Consider the following 21,192-nt stretch of genomic DNA (forward strand, 5'->3'; position numbering starts at 1 on the left):
TTATCTTACGAAAAGATAATGTAATTTATTCAAATAAAAAAATGTGACAAAGAATAGGGTTAAGCTTTGTACATCAGCAGCAAAAAAAAGTAGTACTTTGAAGAGATGGGAAATCAAAAGTGGACATCTGAAACAGAAGAAGCGTTACAAAAAGGTGTCAAGAAATACGGCGTCGGAAAGTGGGCAGATATTTTGAAAGACCCTGAGCTTGGCTAAATACTCGCTAGTCGTTCCAACACTGATTATTCTCTACTTCTCTAATTAATATTAGGGTTAGGGTTTTGTTCTTGTGAAATTTGAAATTAATTAATTAAATCATCATTATTGGTTACAATTGATTGTTTACCAGGATAAATATGGCGGAATTTAACTTCCAAGGACAAATCATTTGTTCCTTATCATGCTGCTTCTTCGGTCAATGCAATGCTGCTTCGTCTCATGTTGTTCCTGTTCTAGCTTTAGTCAATGCTACTCTACAAAGTGTTACAACTGCAGAACAAAATCAAGCTCAAATTCTTTTCTAAAAAAAATTATGCTATTTTGCAAATTGAGTATATAATTTATTTTCAAATTGACTGCACTCGTTTGATTTGGAGTAAATCGCCAATTAATTCCCTAAATTTGTAAATAGTGAAAATGAAAACGATTTTGAACGACCTCACACAACTTGATCCTTTTATTAACATGTGTCTAATTTGATAGCTCAAAAAGGGCAAAATCAACATTGTTATGTCCGATTTCCATTAAAATAAAAACAGTCAAGCCGTGCATGATGATGCCTCATTTTGGTAAATACTATTGGTAGTTAATGTGGCCAAACTACACCGTTGAGGTTAAAAACATGATAATGGAGCATAATTGCAGGAAAAACACTAGTTATTTGTGGTTAAAGTTTTGCTTTTCTTTTAGTATGCATGCAGACAAAGTGACAAACAATATATAAAACACACATACACAACTACAAAATCTCAAGTTCAAATTCTGATGAAGGTATCTATCCTAACAACATGTTAGATTCGTGGTGGATACCTTGTCTGTGATGTATCAAGTTCAAGGTCTTGGAATCGATGCTTATGGAATAAAAGATGAATGAGTTAGAGTTTTCTATGTCTCATTGACAATGTTAGTTCAACCAAGTTTTATGAACAAATAACCCAATAAATTTTGTTCTTGTAATATTCTCTTTTACGAAAACAAAAATTGTTCCTATTTATCTTTTTTTTCAAAGGTTCAATGTAACATTTTTATTTTTTTATCGGTAATGCCCTTAACTATCCATTGATAGAAAGAAATAACAAAAAAAAAAAATAGAATATTGGTTGAGATAGAGCTTTCCACCTATTACAGCTTAAGAATTAGTCTATGCGACTCAAGAATTAATCTCTGCAATACACATATACCTTTTCACACAAAATAAAGAAACACGGTATAAATTTATAAAGTACAAATACTCTTTAAATTAGGTTTATCTCAATGTCGGATAGTAATAATGACACATATAATTATCTTAAATTATGTCACTTTTCAAATTATTATCGGTGTGTTAGTCATGTTTAGTGTTAGTGTACGTTCCTAGGTATAAATACAAAAGCGTGGAGAGGATAAGAGTTTTTCTCGACTAGTCTACTCGGAGAATCGAAACTGAAAGAGAATAACGCATTCGTTGTTGTTCGTGCTCAGAAAGAGAAGAGAGATGGGAAATCAGAAGCAGAAGTGGACAGCTGAAGAAGAAGAAGCCTTGCATCAAGGTGTTCAGAAATATGGTGCTGGAAAATGGAAGCACATTCTCAAAGACCCTCAATTCAGTCAAAAACTCGCTAGCCGCTCCAATATCGATCTAAAGGTTCGTTTTTTCCCTAATTACGGTTAGGGTTTATGTTTTTGTGAAATTCAATTTGTGTTTATCAATGATTTTTTTTTTGGGTCCTGTTTATGTTTGTGAAATTAATTCAATTTTGTTTATCATGTTTATGATTGATTTTTTGTTCAGGATAAATGGCGGAATTTGAATGTTTTTCCTGGTCAAAACCCTAAAACTCCTAAGGGTAAACCATCTGGGTCCTCTCCTGCTCCAAGCAATGCTACTCCTTCTCCGTCTCCTGCTCCTGGTACTCCTGCTGCTTCTGCTGGTACTCCTGCTGCTGCTGCTGCTGCTGCTGCTCCGGTCAATGTTGCTGCTACACCTCAAGCTCAGACTACGATTCGGACTCCTACTAGTCAGCCTTCTCAGAATGATGACAATGCTGCCAAGATTTATCCTCAGTATAATCCTTTTCCCCTTTCTTTATGCAGTTTTGTGAATTGAGTATTTGATTTGCGTGCAAATTGAGTGTGGTTGTTTGATTTGGAGTAGATCACCAATTTGCCCCCTGAATTTGTTAAGGCCGGGCATTTGTTTACACCTTGAAATTTACAAATAGAGCAAAAAAGACAATCACATCGAGCAACTTGATCTTTCTGTTGACTTGTAAGGACTAGTTTGACAGTAAGTGATATAATTCAGAGACTAATTTGATGGTAAGTTATATGATTTAGGGACCAATTTGAAAGTAAATTTGATACAATTAGCAGAAAGACCAAGTTGCTTGCAAAAATTCAAAACCAGGTTTTTTTCGCCTAATTGCAAATTTTAGGGGTGTAAATGTTCGGCCTCTTCAATTTCATGAGGTGAATTGGTGATTTACTCTTTGATTTGGTACTGGATAAAAGTATGAGTTTGATAGGGATGCATTGTTCGCTGAACTTAGTTTTGCCCCGACATCTAATGAGAACTCATCCTATTATTATTGCCACACAAGCTGATTTTGTAATCATGTTTTAAAAGTAACTGCAAAATACTGAATTATGAACGGGGTTGGTGCATGTCCCCTTTTTCCTCTGAAAGGATTGTTTATTTATTGCACAAACACCAACATGTGATTCGTGCTCTCTATTGTGAAAAAAAATCATGCAGTTGATGTTGTCATCCGATTTTGATAGTTGGATCAAGATTGGAAGACCCACTTTGTTAACTTTGAGTCCAAAATGTATAATAAGAATGTGAGCCTTATGGTCTTAATCAGATGGTTTGAATCGGCGACTGCATGATTGCACGAGTACATGGAATCCAAATTGAAAACCCCCTCCATCTCATTTGAAAAATTTCTCTTCACCAAGGGATTTTCTTTTTTGAAGAATTCATATGCCAAAGATAATGCCATGATACAATTATATCCCATACTAGAGACAAATTAACAATAGATGGGGGGTTTCTCTAAAACCCCGGAATTCCAGGCAAATGGAGTGGAGTGACAATCTTGAATCATGAAATCCACAATAAAACAATTTGCTACCCAGCTTGAACCCTGAATTGGTACATGCCAATTCTCCATTTAATTCATAGAAGTGGCAAATAGGTGGGTGAAGATCGAAGATACTTCTGTGTTTTTTTAAAGATGAAGGGCTTAGGGTTTAGGAACTACTATTATATTTGTGAAAGAGTGTTCTGTTTTTATCATGGTTCTGTGTTTCAGTAAAACATGTTTAATAACTATTCACTGCAAACATGTTTTAGATCACTTACATCTAGCTGACCATCATAAAGTGTTATATGTTGTAAATAATGTACAGACTTTAAACCATGATATATCTTATTTTTATTAGTTATCCTGTCAAGTAAGAACATATTATGAGGGCTTCTTTGTACTTGTTTTTTTCATCAGGTACAATTCATTGATTTTTGAAGCTCTATCAACAATCAAGGATCCCAATGGTTCTGACTTAAATGCTATTATTAGCTTCATTGAGGTGAGGTTACTTTCATGGGGGTAATGTTTTTCTATATTTGACTACTTATGATCACTATTTAGTGGATTAGTTGAATGCCTTTGTTCTTAGATCATGTAACATAAATTTTATTAATTGAATTGTGCTCAAAGATCTTAGATAGAATGCGGCTGTCCAATTAGGTTCTATGACTCCCAAATGCTTGACTTGCATAGTACTATTGATTATTGAACTACTTTGTCTGTATGATGATTATGCCGTCTATATTTTACGTTCAAAACATCAAAAGTGTTTTCCTTTTGGTGGAAAGGTATTTTGAAGTATTCATTGACATTTGTGTAATATGTAACGTCAATCATTTTGGTACAGTATGCATTTGATTGTGGCAACAATCTTTTTTTGAAAGGCAATTGTGGCAACAAATTGATACGAATTGGAATTGCAGTATTGTACTACTGCAAGGTTCTACAAAGAACCTCCCAACTGCCCAAACTCTCTCCTTCCTTCTTATTTGGCAACGCTTATTTCTCCCAATCATCTCAGGAAGATCCCCGACTAACTCACTAACTACCTTCAACTCCCTCAGGACCTCAACCTATAATGTATCAGAGGGACTAAAATAAAAAATGCGTATCTTTAGAGGGCTGAAAATGTTATCTGAAGCTATTTTTTACTGCGTATTATTGTAGCAATGAGATTTGAGCCTATAATCTCATAGGAACTATCCATTTCTTTACCACTAGTTCAATATCAGCGGCTTTGCCATTAATTTTTACACCGGAGAATTTAAAATTAGTTCATCAACTCAAGGATTTTTGCCACATGTAAAAATTGCATATTTTGTCCAAATATAATTTGAGATTGTGTTGCAATTTCCTTGCTTTTGTGTTCGGGTGATGCCTTTTTATGGGAGTTGGAGACTTGGGCCAGAAATGTAGTTTACTTTGCACCATCTATTGTGCTTATTGATCTTTTAAATGTGGGATATTTTCTATTTCTAGTATGTTTTTGTTTTATACTTTTTGAGGAATAACGGCTCATAATCCTGCAGCAAAAGCACAGCTTGCCTCAAAGTCAAAATTTCAGAAGGACACTAGGTGCAAAGTTAAGAAGGCTTGTCGGTCAAGGGAAACTTGAAAAGGTAAATTAGTCCTATGTGATGCTTTAAAGAAATGTTCGTGTTAGATTATTATATTCTCTGTATTTTGCCTTATACTCCTTTATAGTATGTGCTTAGTGTTTGCGACTTTAGAAGCATTTACATATGATTAGTTAGTTACTTATTTCTGTTTTGGTTGTTAGATTCTGATGCACTTAGTTGAGTTAAGTCAGTTTACTCTTGGCTTAGTCTATATAAATAAAGATCCACTGTATTCCAAAGTTGGTTAATCAATGCATTTTACATGATTTATTGAATTTCTGTCACATAGGCTACTCTTTATAAGTTTTCCTCATTTTCTGTCACTTGCTTTTAAAAATTGTATGTATAGTATTTTGTTTTTCTTATGTAAGCCTTGAAGCCTTTCCTTTATATTGATATTATATGATCCCGATATTAGTGATCCCCATTGCCGAAGAAAAAATTATTGTACTGCTACTCCATAATTTCTTTCTGGATCCTTTTTATTCTTTATCCTTATCATGTTACCTTGTTGACTTCATACTTGTTAGACGTGGGATTATAGACATCTTATAGTTTTGTGTCTATACTCTATACTGTAGCTATTTCTCACTGATTTTTTCGGGCGATTTTCATGTTAGACATGCTTCTTTTGGAAAGCTATTTTGTATTACCAAAAATGCTTCATTTTGCTTGACTCAATGTTGTATGTTCTATGGAGAGGATGTTTATCCTCCTTTTCTTTTTACTCTGTTACTTCTAATGGTTTGGAGAAAGAAAAAAAAAAATTGCTCTAGGATTAATTTTAACAGTATATTTAAGCCCCCTGCCTGTTGTTACAGTCAAGTGGTTTAACTGTGAGGACATTTTATTTGGAATCCCAGGTTTGGTCCAGGGTCACCAAACTTCCCCCTCCCCGTGTTTGTGTTTATTTGAGTATGTTTTGGCCACTAGGCCAATAGCAAAAAAAAAGGAAGAGTGAAGCTTGTTTTCTTGATTCTGTGTTGCTTGAGGAAGGAGAGGGAGATAGAGAAGGGTCAAATTGTCTACTGATACCACGCTAGAAAGATTGAACATGTGTAAAATGGAACTGAATTCTTATTGAATCAGTATTGTGTTTCTATCCAATTGTAACTGCTAGTCAACAAAACAGAAAAGAACTTACTGTATAAACTGTAACTGCCACTCAACAGCTTAAACTAATCAGTCATCACCTGCAGGTACAAAATGGTTACAAGATAAAGGACACCTCAGTGGGGGTGAAGTCAGCTGATGACTCAAAACCACCTGCACCAATAGAAATGGATCTGCCAGGGTCATCAAATAATTTTGCATATGATGATGCCATAAAGGAAGCTTCCGAAACTCTAGCCTGCAGACTTGCTGACGCGGAGAATAAGTCATTTTTGGCTACTGCAGCAGTCAGGGAGACAGAAAGATATTCAAAGTTTGGGGAGGAAAATGATGCAATGTTAAAGATTGCAGAAGAGATTTACGCAAAATGTACTGCAGATAAGCAACCCTATCTACTCGTAAATAAATTTTCCAAACATAAGTTATGCAAGTAAAATGACCATTGTTCTTTTGGTTCTGTGATGGCAGGTATGCTCGGTGAAACTGTTCGCTTCACTTAAATTGGTTAATGCCTATGGTGTTTTTGTTTCGACATTTAAACTGGTCCATCCAGTGAAAAATGTTTTTAGACGCTCACCCCCAATAAAATATTTATACCTTCATTTCAAGTTCCTTTGAGACCAATGTTTTTGTGTTACTTTTTTTTTTCTTTCTTCTGGGAATAAAATTGGTCTTTAGTTTTGTGAAAGTGGTTTTTTTCTATATAGGAGATTGGATTTCAGACAAATTTCATAACTTGACATGTGTTGGATATGATTGTACACTTTACACTTTACACATCAAAATACTTTTTATATTTTACACTTTACACGTATTTCAAAAAGGAGAAAATTTAGATATAATTCCTTAGGTGTTTTTCGTATGGTTCTTAACTAAATTCACCATGATTTTCTCAAATCCATAATTTTCTCAAAGTTTATTATATCCAAAAAAATATGTATTTTTAGTTAAGAATCATGCGAAAAGCACTTAAGAAATTGTACCTAAGTTTTCTCCTTTCAAAAATACTATCAAAAAACACTCGACTCTGTGTTTGATACAGTATATGATTTTTTTTGATAATATTTGAAACAAACGGGGTCAAACAAACGTCTTGTGTGATATCTAACATCCACTTTGGGTGCGTTTGTTGTAGATTTCAACAAAATAGATTTTATGTTAGAAAAATTAGAGATTCTTGTTTAGATAATTTGAAAAAATTTTGAAGCTATTTGTGTTTTTTTATTATCCAAAAAAATCGCTTTTTTGAAAAAAATGATTTTTAAATAGTTTATGTCTTTCCCCCTTATGTTTAAAAAAATAGATTTTGAGAAAAGCTAATCCTAATAGTTTTTTATTTTAGAGTCAAAATATTTTTTTTTTTGATAAAGTAAATCTTTTTAAAATCCTAAACAAACACTCAAAACTGACAAGTAATTTTTTTTAATAAAAAATCTAAAACAAATGTGCCTTTATGTCACCGTAAAAGACAAAGGAATTGTTCTCGTGAGCTTAGTTCAGTTGGTATGGACAATGCATAAAATATGCCAGATCCATGGTTCAATTACATTGTTGTCCTTGTTAGCCGATCTTAGTTTTTATAGTGAGAAAAGCTTCAATTTTTTTTTTTAAATTCTCTTTTTCTTTCCGTCATTGAGGAATGGATGATTTTAGGTTATTTTTGACTTAAAATCATTTTTATGCGTCTTTTTCTCATTTCTTTCGATCTAAATAAGTGATTTTTACATATATCAAGTTTTTTCTTGTGTTTTTCATAACAGATCAACACAGCAACACAGGAGGTCAAAAAATAGTCCCACCACCAAACTAATCATTATATAATAAGGATATTTTAGAAGGATGACTCACGTGGATCAAAATTTGAGTTAAATAGTTTAACTTCAGTCCATTATGTTCTCCTGAAATTCCAAATAAAAAGATTAAGTATTTATCCCATCAGTTGAAAATTGATAAAAACAACCAATTAGTTTACCAAGGCTAAAGTATGAGCTATTGAACCCCGCCAAAGCTAATCTAGTTAGACAAATCAACAAATTCCAATTTACAACACAACCCTAATGCCTCCCTTATAAAAAGTCACCCCAATTTTACACTTCAATAGAAAATGACCCAATACTTGGAACCAAAACACCTCCATTGAATGAGCCAATACTTCAATAGAAGAAAGTTATGTAACTGAAATAGAATAATTAACTCATAAAATTAATGTAAAACCAATTCAAGTTTTCTACATTTGACACCTTTTGTACAAAATGGTAAAACCAAATTGGAAAGTGACAACATGAAAAATATAATTTGATCACATATTCTTCCAATAATAAAGGTGATGGACTGACATCATTTTCAAATCTCTCTCTAAAGTTCTAGTAAATGTCAGTTAGTAAACTAACCTCTGTTTTTCAAATCTTTCTCCAAAATACTCAAGTGTCAATCACTAAATAAAAACCAAAGATTTTCCTACAAACATTATAGCCAACCTAAAACGAAGTATAAATTATACTTGGACACAAACAGAGTGCAAAAGATAAATTAGACAAAGATCCATTTAAATTAATGTGCTGAATAATTATGAAGCAAGATATCAAAATCAAATTAGATAAAAGTGTGAGTGGTGAATTTCTCACAGTTTATAAAATCATCAAACTCGAAAGCCTAGTTTTATATAAGCTAAGGACGATTCTTAAATACCAAAAAAATAAATAAAAACCAAGAAAGATTAAGAAATATTTTCTCTGAGTTTTACACTGTTATTAAGGATATTTGGATCCGATGATAAAAGTTTTCATTCAACTTAATTATAGGTCCTTGATACGAATCCAACTTTACATTATGATAAATCTTTTAAAGAATAGTTTTACCATCGATTATTGTTCCACCCGGTTCAAGAATTTTAGAGGATACTCAGATAAAATAAAATAAAAATAAAATATGAAACTATTGGTATTTTAGAGATTAAAACTAAATTTTGTGTTTTTTGGGGGTGTAATCAGCAAATCCTAATCCTAGTAGTAGTAAAAATACATACGCTACAAATAAAAAGCACGCATATATAACCTAAATCTCTCTCTCACTCTTCCCTTCAACTCCACGGCGCAGATCCGAGGAGTTTGGGAAACCCTAATTTTCAATCTTTCTTCGATCTTCTTCTCGCTTCAATTCTCTCTTCTTCACTCACTCCACAAGCAGGTATACGTATCTCAATTCTCAATTTCTCCCAATTTTTCATTCTTTTAGATTTTAATCTGCTTTTTTACCTTTAAATTATGAACTTTTTATTTTGAATCTAAGTTTGATCTGATTGCTTTTTTATTAATAATATATTAAAGTTCTGATCTTTGAAATCAATTATGATTAACAAAAAAAAAGTCGATTTTTATTATTTGTTGCTTATGATTTGCCCTATGCAGTTGCATATAAAAGTTATGATTTTTGAAATCAGTTATGATTAACATAAAAACAAAAATCAATTTTTATTGTTATTTTGTTATGATTCGTTGTATAGAGTTTGAATTTAAGATTTGATTCATGTCTTAGAGGATTTGTTGTTTTCTGATTGGTGCTTTTTCATGTGTTTATGTTATGTATTGTAATGTTTGAAGCTGTTTTTTTATGATTTATTTGTGCATCTGTCTTGTTCGTGAAATTCTATTTTTTTTTTTATAAATCATGTAATTAAAATTCATAGCTTTGCTTAGAACAGCCTTTGTATTATGTGTTTTCTTGTCGTGATATTTGGGATGTCTTTTGTTGGTGGTTTTATTTTTGTTGAAAATATGTTCTTTTTGTTATATATCTGTTGAATTTTACCTAAAGTGTGTTGTTTTGTTCTATAGTCATGGCAGGTTTAGCTCCAGAAGGTTCGCAATTTGATACCAAGCAGTTTGACACTAAGATGAATGAATTGTAAGTAAGGAAGTAATGCATGATTTTTGTGTGTATTATATTCTGTAAATCATGAAGTAATGCATAATTTTAATTACAGGCTTTCCACTGAAGGACAAGAATTCTTCACCTCATACGATGAAGTTCATGAAACTTTTGATGCAATGGGATTGCTAGAAAATCTTCTGAGAGGCATATATGCTTATGGTATACAAATGACTTTTCCTTTTATCTTTAAGCACTTATTAAGCATGTATGATAACAGTGTCAGTAAGCAATTAGCAGTAACCCAATTACTGCCTCTCACAATTTTTTAATCCTTTTGGCAAAAGTTTAAAAATTAATTGGGTGCTGGACTAGCTATATTTTGAAAACTATTTAAAAATCAGACATTTAGTTTTAGACAGGGGGCTTGGCAAGAGTTGTAGTCGTGGCCATTAATTAATTAACTAACTCAAGGTTATATAATGGGTTTGACTTGAACCCTTGATAGTTGTCACTAATATAGCCCCATGCTTGTTATTGGTATCTACAAACAATTTTGAGGGCAGCTACTTCTTTTCTTTAATGCATGTGCGGAGATCATGTTTTGTAAATTTATCTGTTTCTTAATATTCAAATTTTAGACGATTAAAATTGTATTTTCTTAACCATTCTTATCACGTTTTAACCTAAATACATCTAGACACGTAGTAGTACTAGTACTAGTATTTCATTTTAAAGAAAATTGAAACTTTTTATGCACTTGACCTCACTAGAATACCATGTGTGATGTTCTGTTCTTGTGCTTAAGGTTTTGAGAAGCCATCTGCAATACAGCAAAGGGGAATTGTTCCTTTCATCAAGGGTCTCGATGTGATTCAGCAGGCTCAGTCAGGAACCGGAAAGACAGCGACGTTCTGTTCTGGAATTTTGCAGCAGCTTGATTATGGTTTGGTTCAGTGCCAGGCTTTGGTTTTGGCCCCAACAAGGGAGCTGGCACAGCAGATTGAGAAGGTTATGAGAGCACTTGGTGACTACCTTGGTGTTAAGGTTCATGCTTGTGTTGGTGGCACTAGTGTTCGTGAGGATCAGCGTATTCTCCAAACTGGTGTCCATGTTGTTGTTGGTACTCCTGGACGTGTGTTTGACATGCTGCGAAGACAGTCTCTTCGGTCAGATTGCATTAAAATGTTTGTTTTGGATGAAGCTGATGAAATGCTTTCACGTGGTTTCAAGGACCAGGTGAGTTAGTTTTATGATTGCTGGAACTGATTTTGGTTGGAGTTGGTTTTCTGATTGTTTGTTAGAACTGAATTTGATTGATTTTTTTTTTGTTGCCCTCTCATGTACATGTTTCATGCATGTTATGTCTCACTACTTTTCCATATTTTAAAACCCCTTTACCTTCATTTGACCGACTTGCACTCACCAGATGAATTGATCTTGTTTTAAATAACCTGAATTTTTGTTGCCCTCTCATGTACATGTTTCATGCATGTTATGTCTCACTACTTTTCCATATTTTAAAACCCCTTTACCTTCATTTGACCTACTTGCACTCACCAGATGAATTGATCTTGTTTTAAATAACCTGAATTTTTGTTGCCCTCTCATGTACATGTTTCATGCATGTTATGTCTCACTACTTTTCCATATTTTAAAACCCCTTTACCTTCATTTGACCTACTTGCACTCACCAGATGAATTGATCTTGTTTTAAATAACAGCTGATGTTCTTATATGTTTGAAAAATGCAGATCTACGACATCTTCCAGTTGCTGCCACCCAAAATTCAGGTTGGAGTGTTCTCTGCTACAATGCCTCCAGAGGCTCTGGAGATCACAAGGAAGTTCATGAATAAGCCAGTGAGAATTCTGGTAAAGCGTGATGAATTGACCCTTGAGGGTATCAAGCAGTTCTACGTGAATGTTGACAAGGAAGAGTGGAAACTAGAGACATTGTGTGACCTTTACGAGACTCTGGCTATCACTCAGAGTGTCATTTTTGTGAACACAAGGCGCAAGGTGGACTGGCTCACTGACAAGATGCGAGGCAGAGACCATACTGTCTCAGCCACCCATGGAGACATGGACCAAAACACTCGTGATATCATCATGCGTGAATTCCGCTCTGGCTCTTCTCGAGTTCTCATTACCACTGACCTTTTGGCCCGTGGTATTGATGTTCAGCAAGTGTCTCTGGTCATAAATTATGATTTGCCTACCCAACCTGAAAACTATCTCCATCGTATTGGGCGAAGTGGGCGTTTTGGAAGAAAAGGTGTTGCTATCAACTTTGTCACATTGGAAGATGCAAGAATGCTGGCTGATATTCAGAAGTTCTATAATGTGATCGTAGAGGAATTGCCTTCAAATGTTGCCGATCTACTCTGATGAATTAATTTTTGTTCTTTGTTAAGTCATCGGGGGGGCTTTTTAGTTTTTGACAAGTGCTATTTTCCGCTTATTTTCTTTTACAATTTTTACCCATTAGAGTTCAAAGACATCTGACTCTATTTATAATGGATTCTATGAATTTTGTTTAATTACTTATTATTAGGGTGCTCTAGACCTTTTTTATTTCTATCTTGTGTATTTCTTTTCTTTAAATTAAATTTAAACCTTATGCTAGCAACCCTTATTTATATCATACTTGACATATGAATCTGTGTCTAGATCCAATTAGTATTTGTTTAATGCATGATTTGTAGTATTAGTTTTGCATGACTGCTATTTATTTTTCATGTTTTTTCACATTCTTTTTCTTTATGAGATTTGGTTTTGTTGAAAGCAATGATCAAAACTTGTTGATTTCTCTGTTCACTTCGCAAGTTTGTTTCTCTTACAGTAATTTGCTTTTTCCTCTTCCATTGTTAGGAAGATTTGTTGATTCAATCCCTAGTATGTATTTAATCTCCGTGAGTAGGGGGATATTTGACTAACTTAAAGAGCTATCCAATCTCCACCTTATCAGTGTGAATAACTGTATAAATCTGACATGTCAACGTTGTGAATGATTAATAGATTCTTAGTACACTTGCAGACTTGCAGTGAACCAACTACTATTGAAATTTGAAACATTGTATTTTAAATTGTGTATTCAACTCTTGCATTAAGCATTTTAATTTTACCAAAAAGAGGGAACCAAAGAAAAAGATATTATCTTGTTCCATTCTATCTATATGTCAATGCCTACTTCACTACTATAGAGTAACTTAGTTGGATTGTTCACCCTAAAGTTAGGCTCTTGATACATCAGGATGCATAGAGTCAAAATTGCTTTCATAGATGAATCATTAAAGTATTGTTAATTTGACTTTTTTGTCAAGTAGATCTTAAAGTGGGACTTTGCTATTAGTATGCACGTAGATGCTTTTGCTTACACTTGTAAAAAAACATAATGAGTTCTGTGTGCACTTTCGGCCAAAACTTGAAAGTGAAGTTTATGGAAAATTAGTTGATCAGCTTACAGAGAAAGTTGTTCATAACTTATAGACATGAATAAAAGCTACTGTCCAAAGTCCAACCACTTGATGCTACGAAAGAGAGCAACATTCATGTGATGAATAAACCAATGTATTTTCAGGGAAAATAAGTCAATGTATTACCTCCTAGCATTGCATAAACCAATCACTTTTTAATTTTTGAAGGGTAAACCAGTCACTTTTAACATCTAGGGAACTACATCCAAAAGATATGGACCACATCCAAAAGTGTCAATTAGACACTCTTTTATGAGTGAATGTATAGGCCATAATGTTAGAATTAAATTAAAATATTGATGAAATGCAAGAAAGTATTATTGGCGATTCTCCTTTAGTAAATTCTCTGAAAGTGTTAAGTTGAAGAGATATTGTCTATAATAAAGTAACACATGCATGACATTGATATTGATAGTTTGAGAAAAGAACTAGTTGAATATAACCACATGCATATTTTCACGTCGGTATCAAATACGAACACGTGTTGGACATCAAACATACATTCAATTAGAAGTGTCGGTGCTACATATATGATATAGACAGTATTTTCAAGAAGTAAAATTGTGGGATGTGGAGTTGGTTATCCTTTTAAACATCATAATGTTTTCATGATTGTTCATTAATTTGTATTTTTGTTAGGGGAATTGGTTAATTTGAACTGAAGTTAATAGACAGTAGGTTAAAAGGGTTTATCCATTAATTTGTATTTTTGTGAAAAACCAATTTCTCTTTGGCAGATTCCCACAATCGATTTTAACACTACAACAACGTGTGAAAGCTAGTCAAACCAAAAAGTTACATACAATTCTACTCTGTTAAGCAAAGTTGGATAAGTCTCAACCCCACAGACACTGTTTCCATCAAATAAAACAACAGATTAAAGACATCTTCAATTGCCTCCAGCTAAAAAGATTTAATCATATAAGTTAGGACTTAACTAATACTTTGATGCATAAAGATATACATGGCCTTAATTTAATCCTTTATTAAATACTCTCAATTTTTTTAATTTTTTAGTTTTTTAAATTGTCATTATTACCTAATTTTACACAAGAAAATGGAGTAATTTCACAATTTCTTCAAATATCAACTAATAGAGTGTACTTTAGAAGACTACAGCTAGAACTTAATTAGTATATGAATTAAAGTTAGCAAGAAAAAGCCATTGGTGATGCTAGTAATGATATATAATTAGAACCAATATCGTGTCGCACGCGCACAAGTGGTGGATGTTTGAATCCCTTAACCATTTAATTCAATGTTCCATATACGGTACGTATGTTGAGAGATGCCAACCCTTTAAATTGATCTCAGATAACTCGAGGGATTAGTCTCCCTAATTATTTTATTTTTTTTGGTACATGATTAGTCTCCCTAGTTAACTTGGTTTATTGAGAATATATATATATACACACACACAACTAGAAAAACGGCAAATCCATCAACCAAACCATTTCTTTTAACTTATACCCTCTTGCCTTGTCTTAAAACACAGCCTCATTTTCTCTCTCTTGGTTATTCTTGTTCCCATAATGGAATTCAGATCAAAGTCATGCAAAGATGAAAAGCTACAAATTGAAGGCAAGGTGACCCCAACAAGCATGCAAGAACTGAGGTGTTACAGTGCTAATTATGTTTATAATCCAAACTTGACATGTAATAAAGAGGTGAAGATGAAGAAATTAGGAAAAAACACATCAAAGAGTTGGAGCTTCATGAATGATCCTGAATTGCAGAGGAAGAAGAGAATTGCTGGCTACAAAATGTATGGGGCTGAAGGGAAAATGAAAGGGTCTCTAAGGAAGAGTCTGAGGTGGATCAAAAATACTTACACTCAAGCTATCTATGGAAGGTGGTGAAATGGTTATTAATGTGTATTTTATTTAATTTCTTGTTTCTTTTCATTTCTTGCATGTAACTCCATCATAGCCTTAATGAGTATCTTTTTAGCTTATGTTTGATATTGAGTATGCCAGAATCACGGCGATCAACTGCGATTTTTTTAAAACTACACTTTATAACTTCTGCAAAATTAAGGTGGGTCATCGTGATTCTGATAAGCCTACTGTAATATCAAACATACACTTAGTAGCTGCTAAAATTCATAATACTCTGTTCTGATTTAAAATGAGACATTAATTGGTTTGAACTAGAGTTTGATTAATCTGTTTGTAATTTTTTTATTTTTGATAACTAGTGGTCTGATTATAATACCCGTTATCTAAGTCAAAAACTGGATTTGTTTTGTGAGAATTCAACACACTTTTTGCTTTATCGTTTCTAGATTGAAACCAAGAAGAAAAAAATGATGGCAAAAGATAAAGTTTTCTTTATCCAAACCTTTGCACCGCTGTTGTCTTTGAATGATTAAATTTTCAATGATTCTGTTATTCAATAAATTAAAAACCAGATTTTTCTTATTCTAAATATAAGATAAGATGAAATTCGTTCATTAAAACTAGGCTAAACTATTGAATTAGTCTCTGATTTTATATAATGCTCTCAAAGGCCTATGACTTTTATGAATATTTTAAAAAGTTCTATAACTATGTCAAATTTTATTCATATTGGTCATTTAAAAAATATGTCGGAGACTAAATTGAGAGTAAGCAGGTAAAACATAAGGATCAAATTAACAGTAAGTTGTTAAAATCTAAGAACTTAATTGGTAGGAAGTATGTTGGAACACTAGTGTATATTGGAAAAATTTGGAGTTTACTAGTGAGTTTGTGGAGCCTTTGGAATGTAAACACAAGGATGGAGAAACTAGTGTAAAGTGTGAATTGAAAATTTTATGTCCCACATCGGGTAGATCACACACTCTAGTAGAAATCCTCCTTATAAATTGAGAGCTCGGGAATAGTATTCTTCACTCCAAAACTGAGAATCGAATACTCTTCTCTGGTTTTCTCCCCTTCTCATCTCCCGCGATTTGTGTTGACGAGTCGTTCTTTTCCTCCTCCTCTTTCTGTGGGCTTCGGAAAATTGTGGGCTTCGGAAGAGTGGTCTAAGAACCATATTGTGGGATTCGGAAGAGTGGTCTAAGAACCATATTGTGGGTTTCGGAAGAGTGGTCTAAGTACCATATCGAGGTGTCATTCTCGAGCGATTTCTGGCAGTGCAGCCTTTAATCGTACAGTAAGAATCTGGGCTGTTTTATCCTGGAGACGGCGCGGTTGCTAGTCTACCTTGCACAATTCAGGTAGTGCCGCGAAACGTCTTAAAGAGAGCGACCTGGTCGTGACTCATCCCGGTAATAGTTTCAAAAGCTCCATCGTATATTTTCAAATTACAAAAATCAACATTTTTAAGACGTTTCGAATACGATACGATGAGTTCTGAAAAGATTACCGCGGTTTCAGCTGATGACTTTAACAAACCGTTTCTGTTTACGGGTAGCCACTTCAAACGTTGGCAGCAAAAGATGTTGTTCTTCTTGACAACTAAAAAGGTTGCCTACGTTTTGAAGGAAGCTATGCCTGTAGCACCTACGAGTTCGACTCCTGCTGGAGCGAATAATAACGGTAAGGCGGCAGACCCTACTGCTGCTGAGAAAGCTGAACCTGAGAAAGCTGACCCAGATAAACAGCTAGCCATTGCTCTATGGAAGGAAAATGACTACCTCTGTAAGAATTATATTCTTAATAGACTCACAGACCCTCTATATGATTATTATAGACTCTGTGATACTGCTAAACAACTATGGGAAGCACTTCAGAAGAAGTATGATACTGAAGAGGCTGGTGTTAAGAAATACGCCGTAAGCCGCTATCTGAATTTCAAAATGAGTGATGATAAGTCCGTTGAGGCACAATCACATGAGCTGCAACAAATTGCTCACGAGATCATAGCTGAAGGGATGGCACTTCCCGAACAATTTCAAATAGCTGTGATTATTGATAAGCTGTCTCCTGCCTGGAAGGACTTCAAGAGTCTTCTTAGACACAAAACTAAGGAGTTCTCTCTTGAAAGTCTGATCACTCGCCTTCGTATTGAAGAAGAAGCGAGAAAGCAGGACCAGAATGAAGAGGTGTTTGCTGTTTCTAACAACAACACTAAAAAGAAATTTGTAGGTGCTGTTCTGAAGCCTGCTGGCAAACCATTTAAGAATCAGAACCGCCCTATGAATAAGAATTCCAACAGGAATAAGACTGGGAACAATTCAAGACCCCAGATTCAACAGCCACCAAAGAATGATGCTGCTCCACCTTTCAACTGTTACAATTGTGGGCAAGCAGGTCATGTGGCACGCAAGTGCAGAAACAGAACCAACCGACCAGCACAGGCTCACATGGCTACTGATGCTGCACCTGATGAGCCCTACGTGGCTATGATTACTGAGATCAATATGATTGCAGGTTCTGATGGCTGGTGGGTGGACACTGGTGCTTCTCGCCATGTCTGCTATGATAGAGGTATGTTCAAAACATATACTGCTTGTGGTGATCAGAAGGTGTTGTTGGGAGACTCCCACTCCACTGATGTTGTTGGAATCGGAGATATAGAGCTGAACTTCACCTCTGGAAAGACTCTGATACTGAAGGATGTGCTGCACACTCCTAAGATTAGGAAGAATTTAGTTTCAGGTTTTCTTTTAAATAAGGCTGGGTTTACTCAAAGCATAGGGGCTGATTTGTACACCATCACTAAGAATGGTATTTTTGTTGGGAAAGGGTACGCCACTGATGGCATGTTTAAGTTGAACATTGATATGAATAAAATTTCTTCTTCTGCTTATATGTTGTGTGATTTTAATATTTGGCATTCTAGACTCTGTCACGTTAACAAAAGAATTATTTCAAATATGAGCGGTTTAGGATTAATTCCTAAAATATCTTTAAACGATTTTGAAAAATGTCAATTTTGTAGTCAAGCAAAAATAAATAAAGAATCACATAAATCAGTAACCAGAATAACTGAACCTTTTGAATTAATTCATTCTGATTTATGCGAATTAGATGGAAACTTGACTAGAAATGGAAAAAGATATTTCATCACTTTTATAGATGACTGCTCGGATTACACACATGTGTATTTAATGAGAAATAAAAATGAAGCGCTTGATATATTTAAACAGTATGTTAAAGAAATTGAAAATCAATTCAATATTAGAATCAAGCGTTTTAGAAGTGACAGAGGTACTGAATATGGATCACATATATTCAATGAGTATTATAAAGAACTCGGAATTATTCATGAAACAACTGCTCCTTATTCTCCTGAAATGAACGGTAAAGCGGAAAGAAAAAATAGAACGTTTACCGAATTAGTAGTTGCAACAATGCTTAATTCCGGAGCAGCGCCTCATTGGTGGGGAGAAATTTTATTGACTGTTTGCTATGTGCTAAACAGAGTACCCAAAACAAAGAACAAAATTTCTCCATATGAAATTTTGAAGAAAAGACAACCAAACTTGTCTTATTTTAGAACATGGGGCTGTCTAGCCTATGTAAGAAAACCAGACCCCAAAAGAGTCAAACTAGCAAGTAGAGCCTATGAATGTGCATTCATTGGGTATGCCTTAAATAGTAAAGCCTATAGGTTTTACGACCTGAAATCTAAAACGATCATAGAATCAAATGATGTTGACTTCTATGAAAATAAATTTCCCTTTAAGTCAGGAGACAGTGGGGGTAATAGTGGGGGCACTGATAACTCAGTTCTTGATCAACCTTCTGAAATCATAACAAGCAATGAAAACATCGAAAGAGATGTTATAGAACCTCGTAGAGGTAAGAGAGCAAGAATTGCTAAAGAATATGGCCCCGAATATGTGGCATATACAATAGAGGAGGATCCATCAAGCATCAAGGAAGCTCTGTCTTCAATTGATGCTGATTTATGGCAAGAAGCTATAAATGATGAAATGGATTTTGTAATGTCCAACGAAACTTGGCACCTAACTGACTTGCCTCCTGGATGTAAGACTATAGGTTGTAAGTGGATTTTGAAAAAGAAACTAAAACCTGATGGGTCAATCGACAAATACAAGGCACGCCTTGTAGCAAAAGGTTTTAGACAAAGAGAAAATGTAGATTTCTTTGACACATATTCACCTGTAACTAGAATCACTTCCATTAGGGTACTAATCTCATTGGCGGCTATCCACAATTTGATAGTACACCAAATGGATGTAAAAACTGCTTTTTTAAACGGTGAATTAGAAGAAGAAATCTACATGGACCAACCTGAAGGTTTCGTAATCCATGGACAAGAGAACAAAGTTTGTAAGTTAGACAAATCTTTGTATGGTCTAAAACAAGCACCGAAACAATGGCATGAGAAATTCGACAATCTTATGATTGAGAATGAGTTTAAGGTGAATGAAAGCGACAAGTGTATTTATTCCAAGTACGAAAATAACACTTGCACGATCATATGTCTATACGTAGACGACTTACTCATATTTGGTTCAAACCTCAATGCCATTAAAGATGTGAAATCATTGTTGTGCCACAACTTTGATATGAAAGACCTAGGAAAGGCAGATGTAATTCTTGGAATCAAGATTACTAGAACTGATAATGGAATTTCCTTGAATCAATCTCACTACGTTGAGAAGATCTTAAGGAAATATAATTACTTCGATTGTAAACCTGCGAGCACACCTTGTGACCCAAGTGTGAAGCTATTTAAGAACACTGGAGATAGTGTTAGACAAACTGAATATGCAAGCATCATTGGCAGTCTCAGATATGCCACTGATTGTACTAGACCCGACATCGGCTACGCCGTGGGACTATTATGCAAGTTTACGAGCAGGCCAAGCATGGAGCATTGGCAAGCTATCGAAAGAGTCATGAGATACTTGAAGAAGACCATGACTCTAGGACTGCATTATCAGAGATATCCTGCAGTGCTTGAAGGATACAGTGACGCAGATTGGAACACCTTATCAGATGATTTCAAAGCGACCAGTGGCTATATATTTAGCATTGCTGGAGGAGCTGTTTCCTGGAAATCCAAGAAACAGACCATTCTGGCTCAGTCCACAATGGAATCTGAGATGATAGCACTAGCTGCTGCTAGTGAAGAAGCAAGTTGGCTAAGATGCTTGCTATCTGAAATCCCTTTGTGGGAGAGACCGTTACCAGCTGTGTTAATTCATTGTGATAGTACCGCGGCTATCGCAAAGATTGAGAATCGTTATTACAATGGTAAGAGACGACAGATAAGACGAAAACACAGCACGATAAGAGAATATCTTTCGAACGGAACGGTAAGAGTAGATTTCGTACGAACAAATGAAAATTTAGCTGATCCTTTGACGAAAGGACTAAACAGAGAGAAAGTCGCAAATACATCTAGTAGTATGGGACTAATGCCTATTGATCATAAGTGATGGAAACCCGACCTAAATGACTGGAGATCCCAAGAACTAGGTTCAATGGGTAATAACAAATCACAAGTGATAGAACATGCTATGAGAACGCATGATCCTGCAGTGACCGAAGGTTGAGATAATAGAAACTCTTAATGAGATCTATACTTCTTATGGAGTGAAGTACATAGCTACAGGAGTACTTCTGATAGACTCACCTATACGTATGTAGAACTGAGGCCGGTTCTTATGGAATTTCGAGGCAGAATTTCTAGAGCATTCGTTAAAACTGGGATAGATGTGCAAGGCCATTAACGCACGGGCTTTTTAGAAAACACCTAAGAAAAGGTTGTGTGTGGGTCCTATGTCTGAGATAGAGTTCAATGCTGTAAGCAACTCTTGTTAATCAGAATACTACTCACTATGCAAAGGTTCAAGTTGTTGGCGACACCTCTGTTTACTAGCAATCTTTAAGAAACGTTTAAAACGTAACTTTCGAAACCAATT

At 34.6% G+C, this 21,192-nt stretch overlaps 3 protein-coding genes and 1 long non-coding RNA gene across 4 annotated transcripts; 3 read left to right on the top strand and 1 right to left on the bottom strand.

Moving 5' to 3' along the window:
- The first annotated feature begins 1,566 nt into the window (after nt 1-1,566).
- On the top strand, nt 1,567-6,707 carry LOC11436338 (telomere repeat-binding factor 5). The gene is made up of 6 exons (XM_003597513.4): nt 1,567-1,843; nt 1,991-2,262; nt 3,702-3,786; nt 4,817-4,906; nt 6,106-6,388; nt 6,488-6,707. The coding sequence occupies exons 1-6, from the start codon at nt 1,694-1,696 to the stop codon at nt 6,517-6,519; spliced, it is 912 nt and encodes a 303-aa protein (XP_003597561.2). The 5' UTR covers nt 1,567-1,693; the 3' UTR covers nt 6,520-6,707.
- A 2,339-nt stretch (nt 6,708-9,046) lies between these two features.
- On the top strand, nt 9,047-12,517 carry LOC11434749 (eukaryotic initiation factor 4A-11). The gene is made up of 5 exons (XM_003597514.4): nt 9,047-9,205; nt 9,853-9,922; nt 10,002-10,108; nt 10,695-11,125; nt 11,641-12,517. Exons 2-5 carry the CDS (start codon nt 9,855-9,857, stop codon nt 12,274-12,276), a joined length of 1,242 nt encoding a protein of 413 aa, XP_003597562.1. The 5' UTR covers nt 9,047-9,205; nt 9,853-9,854; the 3' UTR covers nt 12,277-12,517.
- Nucleotides 11,346-11,666, bottom strand: LOC112419305 (uncharacterized). Its single transcript, XR_003009536.2, has 2 exons — nt 11,609-11,666; nt 11,346-11,474 (listed from the first exon to the last, which is right to left on the bottom strand). It is a non-coding gene; the product is annotated as an uncharacterized lncRNA (long non-coding RNA).
- A 2,379-nt stretch (nt 12,518-14,896) lies between the features above and the next one.
- LOC11432357 (uncharacterized) lies at nt 14,897-15,223 on the top strand. The gene has a single exon (XM_024777184.1). The coding sequence runs from the start codon at nt 14,897-14,899 to the stop codon at nt 15,221-15,223; it is 327 nt and encodes a 108-aa protein (XP_024632952.1).
- The last annotated feature ends 5,969 nt before the right edge of the window (nt 15,224-21,192 follow it).

This window comes from Medicago truncatula, chromosome 2 (assembly GCF_003473485.1).
Source record: "Medicago truncatula cultivar Jemalong A17 chromosome 2, MtrunA17r5.0-ANR, whole genome shotgun sequence".
NCBI classification, from domain to species: Eukaryota; Viridiplantae; Streptophyta; class Magnoliopsida; order Fabales; family Fabaceae; genus Medicago; species Medicago truncatula.

Excerpts from the sequence above, each read along its gene's own strand:
- LOC11436338 (XM_003597513.4), top strand. The coding sequence starts at position 1,694 with ATGGGAAATCAGAAGCAGAAGTGGACAGCTGAAGAAGAAGAAGCCTTG. Across the intron at positions 1,844-1,990 it reads GCTCCAATATCGATCTAAAG|GATAAATGGCGGAATTTGAA; the intron begins GTTCGTTTTTTC and ends TTTTTTGTTCAG. Across the intron at positions 6,389-6,487 it reads AGAAGAGATTTACGCAAAAT|GTATGCTCGGTGAAACTGTT; the intron begins GTACTGCAGATA and ends CTGTGATGGCAG.
- LOC11434749 (XM_003597514.4), top strand. The coding sequence starts at position 9,855 with ATGGCAGGTTTAGCTCCAGAAGGTTCGCAATTTGATACCAAGCAGTTT. Across the intron at positions 10,109-10,694 it reads GAGAGGCATATATGCTTATG|GTTTTGAGAAGCCATCTGCA; the intron begins GTATACAAATGA and ends CTTGTGCTTAAG. Across the intron at positions 11,126-11,640 it reads CACGTGGTTTCAAGGACCAG|ATCTACGACATCTTCCAGTT; the intron begins GTGAGTTAGTTT and ends TGAAAAATGCAG.
- LOC11432357 (XM_024777184.1), top strand. The coding sequence starts at position 14,897 with ATGGAATTCAGATCAAAGTCATGCAAAGATGAAAAGCTACAAATTGAA.